We start from the raw sequence: 21,404 nt of genomic DNA on the forward strand, positions 1-21,404 counted from the left end.
ATTTTAACAATGAGATACATGAATTAAATATCTTGTCATATGAAAATTGTAACTGTGATGCTTTCAGATGGTAACAGATAAGTTCAAGAAAACCAACTGTAATTTCTAAAGTATATGCATTTTTCAATGGGGGAAGGTGATCTGCCTTTTATAAATTATGTTGATATAACATTTAAATTGCCATATATATTTCTGTACTTTTTTCAACTTGCAAAATGGAAAAAGTTCAGTTGAAAGAAGCATATTACAACTCAGATTTGAACCTGAATATTGCCGTCTTTTTTTATGAACTTCCTCCCCTCATCTGCCTGGGGAGGCTGCAGTTGTGTATGGTGATAGGTTTAATTTGGCTCAAGTTTCAAGTTCATATATTGCAGATTGTTATAATTGACAAGGTCAGATTTGGATAATAAATGCACCAAGTGAATTAGCTCATACTTGAGTATCATCTTGGAAGAATCAAAAATTGGCACTGACTGTTGGGAAGGTCCTTTCAAGTAAAGAGTAGGAGCTTCTGTAGCCACACTTATTAGCCATTACCTGGTCTTAACTTGCGACACAGCCTCTGTACTGGGCTTCTGGGTGGCCCTGTTCTTCCTGCACAAAGTGGAAGCATGAGAAACAGTTCTGTACCATCCCAAATAGAAGATGAAATACCTGAAGGACCCACAGGTGCAATAAAAACACTTGGTCAGTAGGGCACTTGTGTTTAATCTGGTTTTGTGTCCTGTTTGCACAGGCTCTTTAACTGCAGCTGGATAAAGGTGTGCCCACATAAAACTAGAAAGAGAAACTTGCAAGTTTCTGTATAGGTATAATTTATTTTTTTCCCATTACATTAATTAAAGTCCTGGAAACTTTTGGAACGTATGTCTACAGCAGCCACTACCAGCCCTGCTGCAGTGAAGAACCACTGCTACTTGAAGCAGGTCAGGTAATCTTACGGTGTTAAAATACTGAAGGCCCTGGAATCATCACTGGTGCTGCCAGAGGAAAGGTCTGACCGTAGGCTGAAACACAGTAACAATGGCTTGTTTTATAAGCTAAATTAATTTTTCAAATTTGAAATAAATAAAAAAATCCTTCAACAATTGAGTAGTTTTTTAATGTAAGGCAAGCACACTGCATCAGTCAGAGCTCACATACAGTCAAGCACATGATTCAAAGAATCTCTGCTTCCTATATATGTATCCTATATAAAGGCAGTTTCCTCAGAACTGCAGAAGGGTAGACATATTAAAAGTTAACAGCTCACAAGTACAGAGACACCACCACCAAATTCAAAATACTTCACCAACCCAAGACAAAGAGGTAGCAAGTTCCCAATAACCGTCACTAGTAAATGATTCCACCACAGAAAAATGCAGAATTATAGCAAAGCAGTTTTAAGTTCTATGCTAACCAAGCTAATTGAGGGATGTTTGGTTTGCAGCTGCTGCCATATGGCTTCTTCCTGGACAAAGGGAAGAGCAGCAAGCTGACAGGAGTGGAATTGCATTTCTTGAAAAGCGAGAAGCTGTGATGCAAGAGCAGAACACACAAGAGGAGCACTGACAGTCACGCTGGAGCACAGTGATGTGATCTAGTCAAGCTGCCAGCCTTAGCTGCCTAAACCGCCAGTGTCGGGGGGTGGGGAGCAAATCCAATGTATTTTCTTGTTAGTACAGGAATAAGGCTGCTGAATATTCACAAGTATTTGGCCTCCTAACTGAGAGGTTGCGCCCAGGTACAAACAGGTACCCAAATGAATTGCAGAAGTGATTTAACATTCCAGGCATCACTCCGCTAACAACAGATGCTTTTGACATTTGTTTTTAAGCATTGGTTAAGTTTATTTCCACTGACCCATCCCAGATCTACTTTTCCTCCCTTAATCTTTCTCTTGACCCTTAAATGGGACCTTTCTACATATCCAGTTTGCTTCCTTTCTTGGTGCTGTCTCTTGGGAACTTAGCTTTCTCAAGCACCTCATTTTCCCCAGAGCGCAGACTCCTGCAACCCACTGCTTTATCTTGAGACTCCTTATCCTAAGGCTTTCATTTTGAGACAGATCCATCGGGTTGCATGTGTAGTCTTCTGTTCAGTGTATGTAAACTTTCACTCATCTGCATTCAACTGCAACTAGCATCCTGTTGGCGTAAGGGTAAGGAAAACGGCATAAAAGAGAGGAACATCAGAAGATATGGGGTTAGAACAGTTCAAAGGGCAGACAAAGTTATTGTGATTTACTGTATTATTAACAGAAAAGGAAAGCTGGAAAGCAGCAGACTGTGGTCTTAGGTTTGACAAAACTCCAAATTAATCTAGGTTAAGTGGAATGGAGAAAGGAGGAGCATGGTTATTTTCTAGACATAATTCTATACGGTTTCTAACAAAATTACTCTTCATCATTTAGATCCACTTGCCTCAGAACTTCCACTAATGAGAACCTGAAAATTCTAACCTGCTTGGATCTTCGTAATTACACCTCTTCTAATCTACCATGCTGCTATACTTAAATATGTTGTGCAGTAGTGCAGTACTATATAATGAAAATGGAATGGAGTGCTTTGGTTTAGCACTTCACTTTCTTGAAATGATTTTCCACTGCTTCCTCAGTGATGGTTTCATCTTCTTCAATTTTGTTCTTAACCTTCTGGCCCACCAGATCAAAGATGGCTTCTGGGGGAAATCCCTTAGGCTCTCCCACCTTCACCGTCAGCATATCAAGTGTCAGTACTGCACCTTCAGGAATTGTCACTTTCGCCACAACAGACTTTCCCAGCTACAGTCAAGAAATGAAAAAAAAAACCAGAAAGTTTTGTCAAACACATTCCTAGGCTCAGTATACCAAAAAAGGCTAAAAAAGTATTCTGCGGTTGTTGTGAACAGGTTGTGTGGAACTGCCCTCCCCATCAGTTCTTATTCCACATGAAGGTTGAGTTAGCCTGGAAACCTGGCCTGTAACTAGGCTGCTGGGAACATCCAGATCCTTTCTGAAATCAGATAATGGCTCCCTGAAATTTTTCTGAATCAGAATGGAGGGAATCTGATTAAGACTGACTAGTATTCTAACTTAGTGTAAAAGCAGCCCGTACACAGTCATAGAGACCTATTATTCCTATTTCTATTACCAAGTACTTTGTACTGCGTACTGGTGAGGCCACACCCTGAATTTTGTGTTCATTTGTGGGCCCCTCACTTCAGGAGGGACGTAGAGGTGCTGGAGCAACAAAGCTCATGAAGGGCCTAGAGAACTAGTCTTACGAGAAGTGGCTGAGCAAGCTGGGGTTGTTTAGTCTGGCAAAAAAGTGGCTGAGGACCTTATCACTCTCCACAACTGCCTGAAAGGAGGTTGTAGTGACACGTGTGTCAGTCTCTTCTCCCAGGTAGCAAGTGATAGGACAAAAGGAAATGGTCTCAAGTTGCATCCGGGGAGGTTAAGATTGGGTATTAGGAAATATTTCTTCACTGAAAGGGTTGTTAAGCATGGGAACAAGCTGCCCAGTAAGATGGTTGAGTCACCGTCCCTGGAGTTATTTAAGAAAAAATGTATAGATGTGGTGCTTAGGGACATGGTTTAGTGGTGGACTCTGCAGTGTTAGGTTAGTGGTTGGACTCAACTGCCAACCTAAATGATTCCATGATTCTACCCAACTTAGTTAATCACTGAATAATACATACAGAACTCCATTATACTCAAAATTGCCAACATTATGCTTTGCCAACAATGGCTACTGAGTGCCAGAAACAGCAGTTTATAGGAAATGACAGGTCTACACTTAACGTTGCAGTGGGCTAAGCATAAACACCACACATGCATTTTTGAGTGCAGAGGCAGAAATACTGCTGCAATAAACAATTAGCAAGCTATTTCTCTGAAGAGAGAGTTATTAGCTATAGGTCTAAGTAAGTTTCAGCTATGCATGAATCAAAAGCAAAAGTTACCTTTTCATTGCAAGCCATTTCACAGGGCAGGAGTTGTTTGACTGGAGAGCCCATCGCTTTTTCCACAGTACGGATGGCTTTCACTAACTCTACCAGTTCATTTGGCTCCAGGGATGCTTGGTGGTCACTTCCTTTCCATGTTTTGTCAAGAGTCACATGGCGTTCCACTACTTTAGCACCCATAGCCACAGCTGCCACTGAAATGGCTATGCCAGTTTCATGCCCCGAATAGCCAATGGGGATATCGGGAAAAGCCGACTGATATGCCTTGAATCATGACAGAGTTGGTCTGAATTACCAAGGTAGCAATTTAAAAGACAAAGCAAATTTAACAGTGATAACTGCAATAAAAACCATGGACACTTACTGTGCATAAATAAAACAAGCAGCTGGTTATGCTAAGAATGAATTCTTTTCTATATTCAACAAGTCACACTACATTACGGACCGTCATGTTCTAAGAATTTCACTAGGATTATCAGTACTGACAAGGAAAAGGCGTTATGTTCTATTCTTCAACTTCTCTTACACTTTTCCTTTTAATTCAGTTGTACTCTTCAAGGTCTTCAAAGCCTACACACATCACTGTAAGTTACAGTAATAAGAGTAGTGCTCAATTTTCATCTAAGAACGCAGTGGACTGGTTAAACTTAACCTGTATCCAAAGCAGATTTCTTCAACCTTGTATTTAAAATTTGAACCAATCCTTTCAGCCATACATAAGGGACAGTGACCCAATCCCAAAAGCAATTAAATGCATGCATGTCCTGTTCCACTAAAAATAACATACGTGTGCGTAAAGCTAGGCAAGTGCTTGAACACTGGCCTGTCTGGGGAAATTTTCTTGCACCATTATCAGGCATATCCAAGTAATATTTTCAGTGAAGGAAACTGTACAAGGTCCTAATCCATTTTCTTCATTGCTCTGAAACTCACATGAAGCGTTTTTAACAAAGGTTTGTTCTAGCCCTCTATTTAGGATTACGTCCTTAATTAATGGTAACAGTCTACATACTTTTTCGTTGCACTAAAAATCACAGCGTTAACCTGTTAACCATGTATCATATTTTCCTCTGTTTAATTGTGAATGCTCCAGTAATATCCTTTATCATATTCCTCAAAGCTGGATTCTTCTAAAAGAGGATCCAATGGATAATTTTACTTCAACACTTGCATGAATTAGAGGAACATGATACATCTTCTAACTTCTCAGAAGCAAATTCCAGCATGCCTAAGATCTGGAAATACATCTCAACAGAAGTGCACAGCCCCTCTCTGGTACCCTACCCATGCCACATTCTGGGTTATTCACTGACCGATATAACACGGAGATTGACATCCTCTGGCTGAAGTGGGTATGCACTGGTGCACTGCAGGAAGCAAAAGTTTGGATTGATGGGCTTCACGATCTGATAGACCTGATGCATGGTATTCATTGACTGCATCCCACTGGAAATCACCATTGGGCGACCTAGCCATTAGAAAACATGCACATGTTTTGTCCTACATCTGTAAGAAAGCTACACAAGATAAATTCTTGAGGTTAAACTAGACAAGAAAGCTGGGTGAACCTTTTATTCCCCAAGTCTGAGGGTGATTTTCTTCTAAAAGTACTGTGGAGTTTTTTCCAAAATCAACTAGAGGAAAGATCTAATAACTTACCTACACACAGCAATGTTTACCAAGATGGCTCAAAAGAAAATGCTTACCTTTCTTTGCAGTCTTTTCCAAATATGGAAAATTGTTTGTATCTCCTGATCCTACTTTGAAAAACGGAACATCTAGTTCATGTAGAAATTCCACTGCCATCTACAAGGAAAAGAAACCACTGCATTTTAACACACCAGTTCAGCTGTTATCAGAGTAGCACCATGCTGGCAAATATAGAACCCTTTAAAACAGCAAAGCCAAAGCTTAATTAAATAGGTTATATATATATATCAGAAATATTCTGCTCCTGAAATAATGCTTACTATTCAGAGGATATTAGTTTCTGACTTTCCTCCAGGTGAAGTATTACCTAAGTGCCTTCTTTTATACTTCTACTACAAAACCAGATTTTCCACAGGTTTTTGACTGTGATCCCTGTCCCAAGGCAGTCTCTTTGGTCTCCCAGCTGTAGCTGCTTAAAACAACTGTAGGTACAGCTTCTTAGTACAGGTGAGCTCCACTGCTCCTCTGACTTCAAAATGACCTTGCAGGCCACAGCATTCTTGCTTTCTTTTTTTGGCACTACCAGAGACAGCGACTACCTGCAGATGGGAGCTTGGCTGTTGAAGGGGAAAGGTACTGCATGCAACACAAAGAGTCTTCCTGCCACATACTTTCTGCAGTTCAGAAATACTAAACCACAAACAGTGTTTAAAACTGCAAGTAGTTTACCTGAGTAGATCTATCACTCTAAAAAACTGTCTGAGCACACTGAATAAGCACTTGTAAAAAAAAGTTAAGTGCCCCAAAAGGGAAATCCAAAATGCATGTGCTTCTGGGAGAGAGACTAGAAAATAAATATAAAATATGCCAAAAACTATAGAACAGCTTATTCAAATGTTAATTATACTTTTCCTTCTTCTAAAAAACGTGTATGCTATATTCAGAAATTATTGGAGGCTCCATGTAAATCAGTATTGCACCAGTAAGGGGCCTTTTGAAAATTAGTACTTTTAAGGGAGAAAATCCCAAACCTGTCACAGGCAAAAGATACTGAAATCCTCCATTCACATCCAGGGGAAACAATGAAATAGTTACCTAGCTTTGTCCCCTTTCAACCACCCACGAACACTTATTACTTCAGCTCATTCTTTGTTGCAGTCACAGTTACTTAGTGCCAGAGAAAGAGCACTAATATCCAGAAGAGAATCACACCTTCTTCAGTCTAATTTTTATATTGTCATTATGATGCCGATTCAATTTCTTGTACCTAGGATGCATAACATCTCCTTTATATAGTTTATTCACTAAGACGCATTATGCATGAAGACAATGACGACACTATATTAAAAAGCCACGTATCTAATCTGAGGAGATTGTACAAAATTAAGTATGATGGATAAACCTCATAACTAAGACCACTCTTTATTAGGTAAATACGTCTTGAAAATTGGCAGCTTTTCTGTAAGAGAATTAAGGAACAGGAAGTAATCTCAAATAACAGGGACGACGTTAAAGGGAGTGGTTCAATGGGATCCTGTTTTGTCTCCAGTACACACCGGAACAGAGCAGATAAAGGAGTTACTCATAGCTTTTATATTTACTTCACACATCACTTCATCGATATCCTCACACAGTTAAACAAATAACCTCTTTGACATAACTGAAGTTCCAGAGATTATGTTCAATTTACAGAAGTTGATGTATTCGCAAGGACTTATGAACGTCAATTTATGTGATGATGCTTGCCAAAAATTCCAAACCCGTGTCTTGCAGAAATGCCACCAGAAATCTTAGGAGCTGTGCAATGTAATTACTGTTCAAAAAAAAAAAAAAAAGCACAAACATGTACCAGTACTCAGTACTGTTACTTAGCTGATGAGGCCACACACAAAGGAGCACTGCATCTTGAGAAAAAGAGGGATCCCAGAGGTAGAAAGTGATCTTAGCTGCTGCATATGAAAGGTGTTTGGCATCGTACTATAGCCTTTAGAAGCTGGAGGTTTCAACATCGGAGTGTGATTTTTTCCCCCAAAAGGCATATGGGCATTTAAGATCCCAAAGAGAAGTCCCATATAGATCCCCTACAGAAGTCCAAGACTACTGGATTTAATTACTCCTCTTAAAAGAGTAGGTGGTGTTCACCAGGTCTCCTAGTCATGAGGGCAACAATAAAAAAAAACATCATAACACCCTCTTTTCACATATCTATTTCTAAGCCCATGGCATCAGGCTGTTGCAATACATGCAAAACACATTTTTGTCGGTCAGATGTCTGAAGCAATCTTTTATGGCATTTGGTGCTCACACCACCTCAGCTGGCACACAGCAATTCAAGGATTTTGGTCCATAGGGACAGCAAGTTAATACAAACAGTAACAGTGGTCAGAGACTGGAAAAGACAGCATAAAAACATGGAAGAAATTTAATTTGCTTAGTCCAGAGAACATAAAACAGAAAAGAGATGTGATAACAGAGTTCAAATACACAGAGAGGAGAGACAAGAAAAGTACAAACTTCTATGTCAGATGAGGGAGAACAAAAAATTATGAGAAAGGAGATTAAGCTGACACATCAAGAATTCTCTCTGATGGCAAGGAGAGTGAGGCACTGAACAAATCACCTTAAAACATTAAATACCCATTCTTGTCCCATCCTGGATAAGGCTACTTGCAGAAAGACAAGGACAAAGCTGTGCTTTGCCTTATGCAAGAGTGGCTAGCTTACTTCTGGAAGGCCTCTTTCAATTTGGTTCTCTGTAATTTCTAGGCCACGAAGAAAAGTAAAACAGTCTGCAATCTGATCTATATTGAAATTTAACTGTCACCTGATCTTTCTAGTTTACACATTTCAATTGTACCTTGCATTTGGTAATAACTGTAACTATCATTATTTTGAGGTAGGCAACAAGCAACAGTTAAATCTGAGGCAGAACCGCAGCAGGTAAGCTTTATAGAGTTTACAGGCTGCTGAGCGACTGTTCAAGAGCCCACTGACAAAAATCAGTAAATGCTTTAGGAGTAACAGGGCAAGGTGGAGACCCTCTCCAAGAGATTAATAAAAGAAAAAGGAATATAAGCATTTCTGCTGCTTAAAAACACCAGCTGAGGTCTAGTAAATAGTGGGGTGGAGTGGGGGGGGGAAGAGGAAGGGATTAAGTTAAGAAAGGAATCAGGTTTAAATACAGAGGGAAGTTTGAAATGCTTGGAGACAATATACCAGGCACCACCAGATAGTGGTCAGATTGCTGTCCTGATCTGAACTCCCATGATTGTTCATAGAGTTCAACTGAGCCCTGATCTCTAACAGGATTTACTATGTATAAATACCTCAGCATAAGTGACAGGCCTTCTGAAACATTCAGCCATTTACTCAACCACTGTAGAGACACAAATGAACTGGCAGAAGCACAGTTACTCTAGTTTCCTCATTTACACTCAACATCCGCACGTGTTTACTCTTTTTCATGTAAGAACTGTCACACCTAAGTAATCACCAACATACAGCAGCTGGACTCTGCGTTTCATTTCAGTACAGTTCACATACCTCATCCATGCCAGAAGCTGTGAAGAAAATGCCAATTTCCTCTGCGTATTTCTTTAGCTCTCTATATTGGTCATGACTAAACTCTAAGTGGCGCTTGTGCTCCCCATAGGTCTTTCCCCAGGAGTGTTTAGAGGTATAGGGCCTTTCTAAGGCTTTCTTGTTGAATTTGTACTCCAGTTCACTCTTCTGGAACTTGGCACAGTCCGCTCCACATTCCTGCAAAACAAGCCGGTGCACACTGAGTGGAACTCCAAGTGAAACCACACTCATCCCAAGTTTGAACACCAGGACTGTGCAACCAATGGGCCCATTTGCAGTGGAGTTTTCACATTACCAAGAGAAGCAATCACAGGAATAGTACAGAGTGACAGAGGACCTGCACAGCCGTGAGCCCTTTCATTTCAAAATGCCTGTTACACTTGGTAAAGCAGCGATCTAGGAGATCATACTAAAACTACAAAAGTGAACCGCCTCTTAGCATGCATGCCACTTATTTGAAGAGCTGATTTCTGTGGCATTTTCCAAGCTCAGCTCTCATGCAGTAATTTTACAAGAAAACAAGTGACAGGACTCTGTAGAAGAGGGATTATGAATCCAAAAGTTGTACGAAGTGACAATTAACAGTGAAGTTACATCCTTGCTGAGCTATTTTGCCCTTACACCACAGTCACAGGCCAAGTGCATTACACCGTGACTTCTCCCTCAGGGAGGATATGCTGTTTGCTAACACTGGTATACCTGATGTATGTGGCAACGCATTTTAAAGCGGCGTGGCCGTCTTCTGGATGACACCAGCATTCCCTCAAACACACCCTGAACTGGGGGCTGGCGAGGGACGGCTCAGCACCCCGGCCTCAGCCCGCGGCCCCTCACCGGCCACACACCGGGTCCGCGGCCCCGAACGCCAGCACAAGGGGGTCGCCGACTGCGAGGCACGGCCCGAAGGCCACCAAGCAAGCAGCCGCCTCGCGGGCCCTCACCGCCACTGTCCCCACGTAGCTGCTTTAAAAATTCCGCCCCGTAAGTCACCCCGCGGCTGCCACCGGGCGGAGACTGGGCGGTGCGGCCCGACCGCGGTGTCCCCCGCGGGGAGGGGCCCCTCCCGCCTTGTGCCGGTGGCCTGGGGGCCTCCTCACTCGGGCGAACGGGCCCGCCACCCGGCGCGGAGCGAAACTCTGCGGGGGCCGGGGCCGGGGCAGCCCTGCCCGCCGCGGGGCCCCGCCGCGCCCCCGCCCAACCCGCGCCACCTTGGCCATGCAGATCATGCGCTTGGCGATCGCCAGGTCGCCCTGGTGGTTCTGCCCGATCTCCGCGATGATGAAGCACGGCTGCTCGCCGCCGATGCGACGCCCGGGGCACAGCTCGAACTCCCGCGACATGATGGCCGCCGCCGCCCCGCGACTGCGCCGCCGCTCCGCGGCCCGCGGGACGCCACCGCCCGCCCCGCCGCGAGCAGCCAATCCGCGCCTGGGGGCGGGGTCGAGCGCCACCGCCTTCCGCCCCGGGCGCCGCCGGGCGGGGCTGCCGGGGCCGCTACGCGCGGGGTGGCCGAGCGGCCCCGGCGGGAGGGGCGGACGCGGGGGCTGCGGGGCGCTTGGCTCCGTCGGGGGCTCCGCGGCCGCCGCCGCGCTCTGGGGCGAGCGAGGCCGGCGCTTGCGGGCGGTGCGCGGCAGGGGTCCGGCGCTGGCGGAGGTTTCCAGCTTGGCGCCCATGGCGCGCAGCCGCCGGCGCCCCCCACCCCGGCCCGGGCTGGGGCACGGAGCGTGTGTCCGCGCTGCGCGGGGCCGCCGGCCAGTAGCCAGTCCCGGTGCGCCGGCGGGGGCGTCCCCGGCCTGGCCACGGCAGCTCCTGTGCGGCGGCCGAGCGGGGCGCGGGAAGCCGTGCCGGGGCGGCCTGCGGCAACCGCTACTGACACAGAGGCTTTACGGGGAGCACTGGGTGCTGACAGCGCTTGCACGGTGACGCCAGGATAACCCCCGGGCGCGCAGCAGCGCGGCGGGGCCGAGACACCGGAGCCGTCCCCGGGACGCTCCCGCGTGGCACCTACCGTGTGCCAGCGCGGCCCCGGCGAGTCACGCGTTACACCGGGCGGCGGCGCTGCCGGCGTTCCCGGTTGTTACCCAGTATGCCCTTTCAGCTTCATGCTTTTTATGACAGGGTCGGTTTCTTGGTTTATGATTTGCAAAAAAAAAAAAAAAAAAAAAAGGTTATTTTCCTGACGGAGAGGGATGTTGATTATATTAACACGGTCAGGATTTGCGTAGATGCTGGATATACTCGGATGGATGTGCCCTTAGCAGAGGCTGCTGAATATATTTACCCCCAAACTTACTACAAACGGTTCTTCATCTAATCTTATTGTTGTCTTTCCTTGCATAGAAGTGAACCTTGTGGAAACTTGGATTTCTGTTCAGTGAGAAATGCCAGAGCTTTGCACATTTTCAGGGAGGTGCACAGCAAAAGTATTTTAACGTTTTCAATTCGAATTACTTGAATGGATCAGAACGTTCTGACTGACTGCATTCTGATTTTGCCTTAAAATATACAGATAAGTAAAGTAAGACTACTTGTAATATAAAAATATTTTAACCGCATAAAACATAAACGCACAACTAACAACAATCAAATGGAGTATGGCGGTAAAAAATTCTTAATTCCTTTTCCCTTGAAGCAAAATTGACTCAAAATGGGATATATTGCTGTGGTTTCAATTAAACACTATTGTACCATAGAAAAAGTTTGTTACAACCATGTTAAGTAATGCTGCCCATATAGCCCTTCTTTCCACTCAAACTTTTGCTTTCCTTTTTTTGTTTTTTCCATGGTAAAACACTTTATACCCTTTGAACAGTGGTTTACGATTATGTTTCATCACGCTTAATTCTCATTCGCCCTTACGAGACTCGTCTCCATCTTTTTTTGCTTCCCCCACCCCCAATCTGGCATGTTCTGTGCGAGGGGGCTTTCTTTGCTCGGGGGTGGAGCTTTTGGTATGCTAATTAGGATAGTTCAGACATGCTGTCATTAACCATTTGGTTCTCCTTGAGAAAAAAGCAACCAGTTCTCTAGAAACAGGCGAATTTGGAGGCTGTTTCATAGCCAGGAAAGTTTCATGATAACTGAACCTGTATTTAGCCATTTCTACGGATCAATTACATTGACTACAGTCATAGGTGGATACAAACGCAGGCATAGCTTATTTAGGGGTGCCAAACCACAGTTACAAAAAGAGATCCGAGTAAAATACAGTTTCTACAAAAATGGTTACATTTTATGTAATGGATAATACATATTTTATATGTTTTTGAACAGTTTCTAGAGAGAGAATAAAAAGAAGTATTTTGCAGCTATTACTAATATACCCCACAATGGACCATAATAATATAATTTCAGGAATTATATAGGGTTAAAAGCCATGCCACAGTCTGTTGGATTTTAAAACTGCAAAAATTAACTATTAAAACACCTCACACTCGTTATTGGCTATGCCAAACAATTTGTGTCACCTTAATACAAAATGCATATAAATGCTGAGAATAATTATAATTAAATTTCCCCTGAAAGTTAGCTGATTGAAAAAGCAGTTCATTAAGAAAGTATTTCTTAATGGTATTATTTGAAGCAAGTCTCTAATGTGCTACATCTTGCTGAGTTTTGGTCTGCATTCTGAGGTACTACACTTGCCTATGAGACACCTCTCCAACTAAACAATATGGCTTGCAGCCCAAAGACCCAGCTTGTTCTTTGAAGTTCGTTAAGTGCTCTACATTCTTCCTACACAATGCTTACCACCAGCTCCAGAGAACAGACACGCCCTTCTTCCTTGGGGCAAGTTTCTTGTTCAACCATCAGGTGACAAGTAGGAAAAAGATGCCTCCAGAACAATTAACTCCTGGATAATTTTACAATGACAGAACATCGTTTTGCCTATCATAGTTCAAAAGTATAGAAGACTGAGCCCCTGTGCTTTTCTTTATCCAGTAATAGTAGAATTGGAGATAAAAGAATACAGAGCTATTGTAGAATCACAGAATAGTCAGTGCTGGAAGGGACCTGGAGAACATCTGCTCCAAACCCCAGCTAAAGCAGGTTCATCTAGAGCAGTTGCACAGAGTTGCATCCAGGCAGGTTTTGAATGTCTCCAGAGAAGGAGACTCCAAAACCTCTCTGGGCAGCCTGTTCCAGCGCTCTGTCACCCTCAAACAAGTTTTTTGTCATACTCAGATGGAACTTGCCGTGTTGCAGTTTGTGCCTGTTGCCTCTTGTCCTGTCGCTGGGAACTGAAAATAGCCTGGTCCCATCCTCTAGACACTCGCCCTTAAGATATTTCCATGTTGATAAGATCAGTCTTCTTTCCTCCAGGCTAAACAGGCCCAGCTGTCTCAGCCTTCCCTCATAAGGCAGATGTTCCAGTCCTCTCATCTTCACAGCCCTCTGCCAGACCCTTCCCAGTAGTTCCCTGTCTCTCTCGAGCTGGGGAGCCCAGCACTGGACACAACACTCAAGATATTGTCTCACCAGGGCAGAGCAGAGGGGGACGATCACCTCCCTCCATCTGTTGGCCACAGTGCTTCTAATGTACCCTAGGGTCCCATTGGCCTTGGCCACCAGGGCACATCACTGTCTCATGGGCAACTTGCTGTCCACCAGGACTCCCAGGTCCTTCTCCACAGAGCTGCCTCCCAGCAGGTCACCCCCAGCCTGTGCTGGTGCCTGGGGCTGTCCCTCCCCAGGTGCAGGACCCTGCGCTTGCCTTTGTTGAGCTCCATGAGGTCCCTCTCCGCCCAGGTCTCTGGCCTGTCCAGGTCTCGCTGAATGGCAGCGCAGCCTCTGGTGCATCAGCCGCTCCTCCCAGTTCTGCATCATCAGCAACCTGCTGAGGGGACACCCTGCCCCTTCACCCAGCTCATTGATGAGTAAGCTGGACAGGACTGGAGCCAGTACTGACCCCTGGGGTACACCATCAGCTACAGGCCTCCAGCTGGACTCTGCGCCATTGATCACAACCTTCAGCTCTGCCATCAGCCAGTTCTTAGTCCACCTCACTGCCCACTATACATATATAATGTAAAGTACAAAAGCAAGAAACGAATAGTAAAAGTACAGAAGCTGTGGAACAGTGAGAGAACTATTCCAACTCAGGCAGTTTTACAGTACCTACCGTTTACTTCATAATGAGGGTATGGCCACACCAATTCCAAAATTGTATTCTGTGAAACTCTGATGTCTAAACCCCTTGTTCTGTTGGATGTTTGTCTTTTATTTCAGTGAGAAAGCCATCTCATGCTGAGGATTTTATGGATATATTTGTGCATAATAATGAAAAGTATACTTTGAATAGAACAGAAAATTAGAATAAAATAGAACATTGAATATAATAGAATAGAACAGAACAGTTCCAGCTGGAAGGGACCTACAACAATCATCTAGTCCAAGTGCCTGACCACTTCAGGGCTGATCAGAATGTGACAGTTGTCACACTAGCCAAATTGAATTTACACGCAGTAATGCTTTATTCAGGAATTACACAGCTTGAGACAAGTGTGTGTAGTTTATGCACTCCAACACAAACAGATTTTCCTGGAGCTTCACTGGCATGATAAAAGACCTTTGACAAGTCATGGTCCTTGAAGCAGGTAATGTGGTTGCATCTTTGACATAGTTTATAGGAAGAGAATTCCATGAGGATCCAGTGATGATGACCATTTGCCAGCAGCAATTACTTTCAAATATCAATTTCTAGTCAATCAATTGACAAAATGTTTGAGTTTCTCAGTGGATTTTAAGTCTTTGGTCTCCTTTCCTTGGCCTATATGCTGTGCAACGCTGGTGGGTGTTAGCTTCCCCTGGCAACACCATTTTCTTACCCTGTTGTCTGATTACTTCTTTGACCCTTTTGTCATGTCTAAAGCAGCGTTCCCAGCTTTTAAGGTTACAATTCTTCAATAACCAGAGACTTAAACTAGCCATATTTCTGTCAGTTACTCAAAGGTACTTGTCAGCATTGCAAAGCAGTACAAAGTAGCATTCTAGCAGATGCCTCCCTTGTTCTGCATCTTTAGAGTCCTAAGTGCCCGTTCAAAATCCTAATATTTCCTGGGAAAAGTAACATACTTTGATAGATAACTCAGCAAACAGAAGACAGGATTTATTTCCTGCTAGCAGTTACCTAATAAATTTACTTCCCTGGGAGGCCAGCATGCACAGCCCCTGCCAACGCTGTGCCAGATCTTGTTCTTGTCAGTGTTCAGCCTGTGCTCCCAGCTGTGGGGCACTACTGGCTTTCTCTGACACGCTACACATAGCTCTAGTTATTTTACTCCAGACTGTTGAGAAAGGAGGTTCATCAGAAGTGAGCCTAATTTTATTTTTCTTCTACCTCTTGTTTGGCCTGTTCCATGTTCTCATGCTTGAACTTCACAAATAGCCCTAGCTGATAGACCGTTTTCCCCTCAGTGCTGCAATACCTGTAAACCACAGTGTCCTGCTCTAGCAGCTGTATTTTATGACAGCATGCATCTCACCATAACAACTGGTGTTTGAAAGCTCATACTATCATCTGTTATCTTGGACTTGCAAGACTAAATGACAGGAGATGTCGTTCACAGAAAAGAAACAATGCTATTAAAATAATATGGAGGAACTGCTGGAAAAAGCGATATAGTTCCATGAAAGCTCACAGTTCTGGTTTTATCCTCAGGCCCTTTGTGGAGAAAAGCTGCCCGTTCTACATGCTCATAGGCTACATGTGTGAGGTTAAAGAGGCGGTGAACAGCACCTATGCAGGGACCTGTGGGTACTTCAGAACTCATGCTCAGCCCACCAGAAGGGTGGCAGGCTTCTCAAAGAGGATGACCTTCATGTACAGAATGAGAACGAGGTTTCCCTGGCCCTGGTCTAGTAAGGGCAATTCAGGAAAGAAGGAAGATAAACATATTATGTCACAGCACTCTCAAAACTAGCCAGCTGTAACAAGGTCTTTTACCATCACGTACCAGGTTAACTTCAATAAGTAGCTAGCACACCTTGCCCTGGCACAGCCACCAATCCCCCACAAGGTCTCAAAGGTCCATCTACTCTTCGTGCTGTTTCTTCATACTCTTAAGGCCAATCCCTCTGCTTCTTGAAGGTCTCTTTTCATTGGCTGCTCCCCCTCCATACAGACCTTAGAGCTATTTAACTACTTAGCAGGAACCAGCCACTGCTGCATCTTATCCAAATCAGCCAACCCACCACCCCTGAAGCTACCCCACAGCTGTATATTGTCAATGTTAATTAACCCACCTTCATTCCTCTACAATTCCCGCCCCCCTTTTTTTTTTATTTTTCTTTTCCTTCTTAACATTTCATACCTTAAGTTTTTAACAATCATCGCAAGCATTTTACAAATAAACTTTTCATACAGTCCGGACAACTTGTCCCTGAACTCTTTTTTTCTTCTTAACATTTCATGCCTTATGTATTTAACAATCATCACAACTTTTTCACAAATAAACTTCTCAGTCCAGACAATTTGTCCCTGAACTCATACACATATTTCTTCTTTGCTTTTCATCTTCTGTGGGCTGATCACCTTTCTTCTCATCTGCTTTCTTGACATCTGAGATTTTGTTTTCTTCAGAGGGGGGTTCTGATGAGCTTATAGTACCTCGTCCTTTCACCTCTTGGGTCACACTGGACAGTAACCTGAGTGAGCCTGCAGCAGCAGCAGATCTAAAATACAGCACTAACACATCATTCTGTGTCCTGAAAAACTTCTTAACATCCTTGTGGTCGCCCATTTCTTCTACAAGTGGAGACACCTCAACAAGCACATAAACCCTGGCAAGAATAATATTACAATATGATGTTTGCCTATGCCCGTTTGCCTGGGGTCCCAACCAATGCACTGGTGGCTACCAGCCACGGCATGCTGATATGAGCTCAGCAGTCATTTTGGTCCTCTGGCTCAGATGGAAATGATTTTTTCTTCAGGAAGCAATGATGTGCTCAAAGACTGCTTTCCTTTCCAGAGGAATTAATGACTCTGTAATGATTTCAGAGGCCAGAAAGAGGGAGTAAGGTTTAATTATGAGAGGTTTGCTTATACTTTTGTGCTTCTGTGTTTTGCTTACATATGGCTGCAACTGACAGAGATGCTATGTAAAGCAGCTGCTCCTAGTGCAACATCAGCAGTAAGTGCCACTGGAGGAGTAACAGACCAGGTCACTGCCTCAGACAATTCAGAGGCATGACAGGAAACAATTGTCTATAGGTTTGGTCTTCCACATCATGATGACCTGTGGAGGAGTAGTGTACTCCCTTGGGATTGTGCTGATGAACAGAAATAGGTCTCAAACAGTTGCAAGTATGGTGATGGGAGGAAAGAGAACTGGACTGTGGGAAAATAAGCAATCCTGTGGATACTACTGTCTTGACCTCCAAGGGAAAAAAGTCAATTTATATTGTGACAAGGCAGGTGAATGGGTGCTTCCTATATGTTCAGATGACACATTATTGAGGAAGTGGTGCAATACCTTACCTTCTGTATTGAATTAAACCATAAACCTGTTGCTGTCTTTTCCACAGGAAAACATCCTGAGCGTGCACAGCTCCAAAAAAAATCTGGGATATCAACTTGCAGAGAAAGAAGCGAGCATATTGGTGAACATGGTTGTGGTATTACCAAATACATGCACTTTGGTTTTGTTGCATCTGGTGTGCTCAGCTGGAGATCACAAGGTCCCTTCTGCCTGAGGGCATTGTTTAGGCAGATGAAAGATGACCTCAGGAATATTCTGTTAGTCCAAATACCTTCTGACTACACCAGATGGAAAGAAGGGAAATGGGAAAATTCTGGCAGACCTTCAGAAGTTCTTGAACTCTTAAGTTTCCCATACAGTCAAACTACCTTTCAAAGTTCTTCTAAAAACTGGAAAGGTAAAAAGAAAAATCCCTGTCAATAAAGAATGACTTTTCACTTGTACCAAAACTACCTTCACTTGGCTTCCTCACCTTGCAACAATCTGCTGTAAGTTGTTTTTCTACTCAGCATGTACTTCAACAATACCTTTATTTCAAGTGGCTGACATTTATTTTAGGGTCAATTAAACCAATTTAAAAACATCACACTTTGAAAAGTAGTTTACAGGAGAATTATACTCAGAGTTAGAGAATTATATATAGTTGCTTTCTTGCATGAGTTGTTTCTATGCAGCCAGATTCATCTCGAACATTTGTGACCTGTGCTGGGTTTGGGCAAGGTGAGATACTTGTTCTGCACCTCATGGAATGCTTTTGTGTCTACAAATCAAATCAAGAAAAGGACACTACTTTATTGTTTCTAAGGAAGCCAACAGGAATTTAGTCCATGGATGTAGTATTAGGATATTTGCTAATATTTCAATTGGCTTTACTACATTAGGAGTTGCAGAAGTTCTACTGTCAGTGATACTGAAGGATTCAGAGAGTGTAGTGTGAAGAAGGAGCCTCAAGAATCCAATCTGTGGAACAAAGTTATAATAGAAACTGTCCAGAAAACTTGATGGGAAACAATTTAGTGAATTATTTTTTTTATATACTACTGAAGGGAAATTTTTCACTGAATACTTCTTTCTCACAATGAGAAATTTACAATTTCTGCTGTAAATTAAATAGGTCCATTCAGTTACATCAGAGAAATAAGAGGGTGAGGTCACAGAACATAAAGATATGGGCTTACTACCTGCACAGTTGCAGTCAGTTTGATCAGACATGCTAGGAAGGTAACCCCTGAGGAAAACTATTTTTTCTCTGAGGTCAGTTCTGTCAGGCAGGCTGACAAGTCTTCCTTTGGACAGAAGAACTTGACATGCAGGGAATTCTAAAAGGACAAGAAACTACGGAGTCAAACATACATATCACTGCTTTGCGGAATCAGGACTTCTGTGATATCTTTTACTAGTGAAGAATTCAAAAGGTTGTTCTGTGAACTTGTTCTTGAACATATGAATGAAAATTGCTCTTTTCCAGTCTTAAGGAACTCTCTCAATTGCCATGACTTTCAAAGATGATTAAGTAGCCTCACAATTACATCAGTCATCTTCTTTGTTAGATGGATGATGCCAGAGGAGAACAGATTAAACAAATTTAATAGGCCAGGAATTTGGGGCTTCAGCTGATCTACATGGTAACATTTTCTCCTGGTGATAAGCCTGTAACCTGAAAAGGGGAATCAATCAGCTGATTTGCAAATGTGTTCCAGAAATGCCTGCAAATAGGTAGTTTTTTCTTCTGTCTTTACATATTGCTTCTTCTTTCTGATAATTAACGGGTTTTGTATCAAGAACTAGTATGGACCCTTTGGGCACATTCTTTCTTGTGATTTATTTCATACAGGTCTGTCATGACAGCACAAAAATGCTAACCCTCACTATCTTTATAGAAATGGAACATGGCATAGGAGTAGCTTTCCTCTGTGCATTTCCTCTGATTTTGCCTCTTCCTTTCAGAAAAGCCGATGCTCTTATGAAAACAAATGGCAATGGCATAAAAAAGCTAGTCCTAGTTTTCTTTGTGCTTCTAAGGAAATAAGATCCATGGGGAGCCACACAACTATTGTTTCAGTATAAGACAATTGTCTCTATACTGGATTTGTATTGCAAATAAATCAAACACCTGGAATTACAGGTAAATTTGGAGCACTGTATTAGGTCTGCTGTAAGCATGATCCTACCATTCAGGAATCCCAAGGCTCTTCAATCAGAGTAAAAGTCTGCAGCAAGGAGGACTTACCCTGGGTGGAGGAGGATCAGTTTAGGGACCACTTCCTCATGGGTTGCACCTGCAAGTGCTGAGAAACCTGACTGATGTTATTGGGAGGCAACTTTTGATAATCTTTGAAAAGCCATGGCAACTGGGAATGTTCCTCAAGACTGGAAGACAGCAAGTGTCACACCTATCTTCCAGAAATGCAAAAAAGAAAAACAAGTAAACAAGAGGCCAAACAGCTTTATGTGAATCCCTGGGAAGGCAATGGAGCAACTCATCTTGGATATTTATTTCCGATCTCAGGAAGGACAAGAAAGTGATCAGGAGTAGTCAGCATGAATTTACAAAGGGGAAGTCATGCTAACCAACCTGATAACTTTCCACAGTGAGCTGATTAGCTTGTTGGATGAGTGGAAAGCAGTGGGATGTTGTTTATCTTGGCTTTATGTTATGGTTTAACCCCAGATGACAACCCAGCACCACGCAGTCACTTGCTCACTCCTCCCTCACCCAGAGGGATGGGGAGGAGGATCGGGAAGGAATGTAAAACTCAAGGGTTGAGATAAGAACAATTTGATAGGTAAAGCAAAAGCACAAGCAAAGCAAATCAAGGAATTCATTTACTGCTTCCCATGGGCAGGCAGGTGCTCAGCCATCCCCAGCAAAGCAGGGCTCCATCACACATAACGGTTACTTGGAAAAACAAACGCTATAATGTTGGATGTCCCCACATTCCTTCTTCTTCCCCCAGTTCATATACTCAGCATGATGTCCCATGTTATGGGATATACTTTTGGCTAGTTCGGGACAGCTGTCCTGGCTGTGTCCCCTCCCAGCTCCCCGTGCCCCCCCAGCCCTCTGGCTGGCAGGGCCTGAGAAACTGAGAAGTCCTTGACTGAGTATAAACATCACCCAGCAGCAACTAAACACATCAGTGTCCTATCAGTATCATTCTCACACCAAATCTGAAACACACAGCGCTGCACCAGCTACTAAGAAAATTAACTCTATCCCAGCCTAAACCAGGACACTTAACTAAGTCTTTTAACACTGTCTTCCACAACATCTTAATAGGCAAGCTGGCAAAGTATGGATTAGATAAACATGGACAGTGAGGTCAATTGAAAACTGGCTGAACAACCAGTCTCAGAGGTTCTGGTAGGTGGCACAAAGTCGAGTTGGAAGCAAGTCACTAGCAGTATACCTCAGGGATTGACACTGGGGACAATATTGTTTCACTTCTTCATTAATGCTGGAGAATGGGGCAGAATGGTACTTCAGCAAGTTCACAATCATACAAAACTGGGAAGAGCGGCTATTACACCAGAGGGTTGGGCTGCCATTCAGAGGGACCTTGATATCAGCGAAGAGGAATCTCATGAAGTTCAACAACGGGAAGAGCAAAGTCTAGCACTGGGGCAAGAATAACTCCAGGTGTCGGTACATGCTGTGGGCTGAGCAGCTGGAGCATAGCTCTGCAAAGCAGGACCTTGGGGTCAAGAAACTGACAATCCATGAGCAATACGCCCTCATGATGAAGGCAGCCAACAGCA

General features: G+C 43.5%; 1 protein-coding gene across 1 annotated transcript; it reads right to left on the bottom strand.

Annotated features, from left to right (window-relative positions):
* Nucleotides 1-801: 801 nt before the first annotated feature.
* NANS (N-acetylneuraminate synthase) lies at nucleotides 802-10,550 on the bottom strand. The gene is made up of 6 exons (XM_037372940.1): nucleotides 10,371-10,550; nucleotides 9,124-9,339; nucleotides 5,637-5,736; nucleotides 5,244-5,398; nucleotides 3,928-4,194; nucleotides 802-2,764 (listed from the first exon to the last, which is right to left on the bottom strand). The coding sequence occupies exons 1-6, from the start codon at nucleotides 10,500-10,502 to the stop codon at nucleotides 2,555-2,557; spliced, it is 1,080 nt and encodes a 359-aa protein (XP_037228837.1). The 5' UTR covers nucleotides 10,503-10,550; the 3' UTR covers nucleotides 802-2,554.
* Nucleotides 10,551-21,404: the final 10,854 nt, after the last annotated feature.

Source organism: Falco rusticolus, chromosome Z (genome assembly GCF_015220075.1).
Source record: "Falco rusticolus isolate bFalRus1 chromosome Z, bFalRus1.pri, whole genome shotgun sequence".
Taxonomy (NCBI): Eukaryota; Metazoa; Chordata; class Aves; order Falconiformes; family Falconidae; genus Falco; species Falco rusticolus.

Coding starts and splice junctions, on each gene's coding strand:
- NANS (XM_037372940.1), bottom strand. CDS start 10,502: ATGTCGCGGGAGTTCGAGCTGTGCCCCGGGCGTCGCATCGGCGGCGAG. Junction 4,195..5,243: donor TCAATCTCCGTGTTATATCG/GTCAGTGAATAA, acceptor TCATGATTCAAG/GCATATCAGTCGGCTTTTCC. Junction 2,765..3,927: donor AAATGGCTTGCAATGAAAAG/GTAACTTTTGCT, acceptor TCTTGACTGTAG/CTGGGAAAGTCTGTTGTGGC.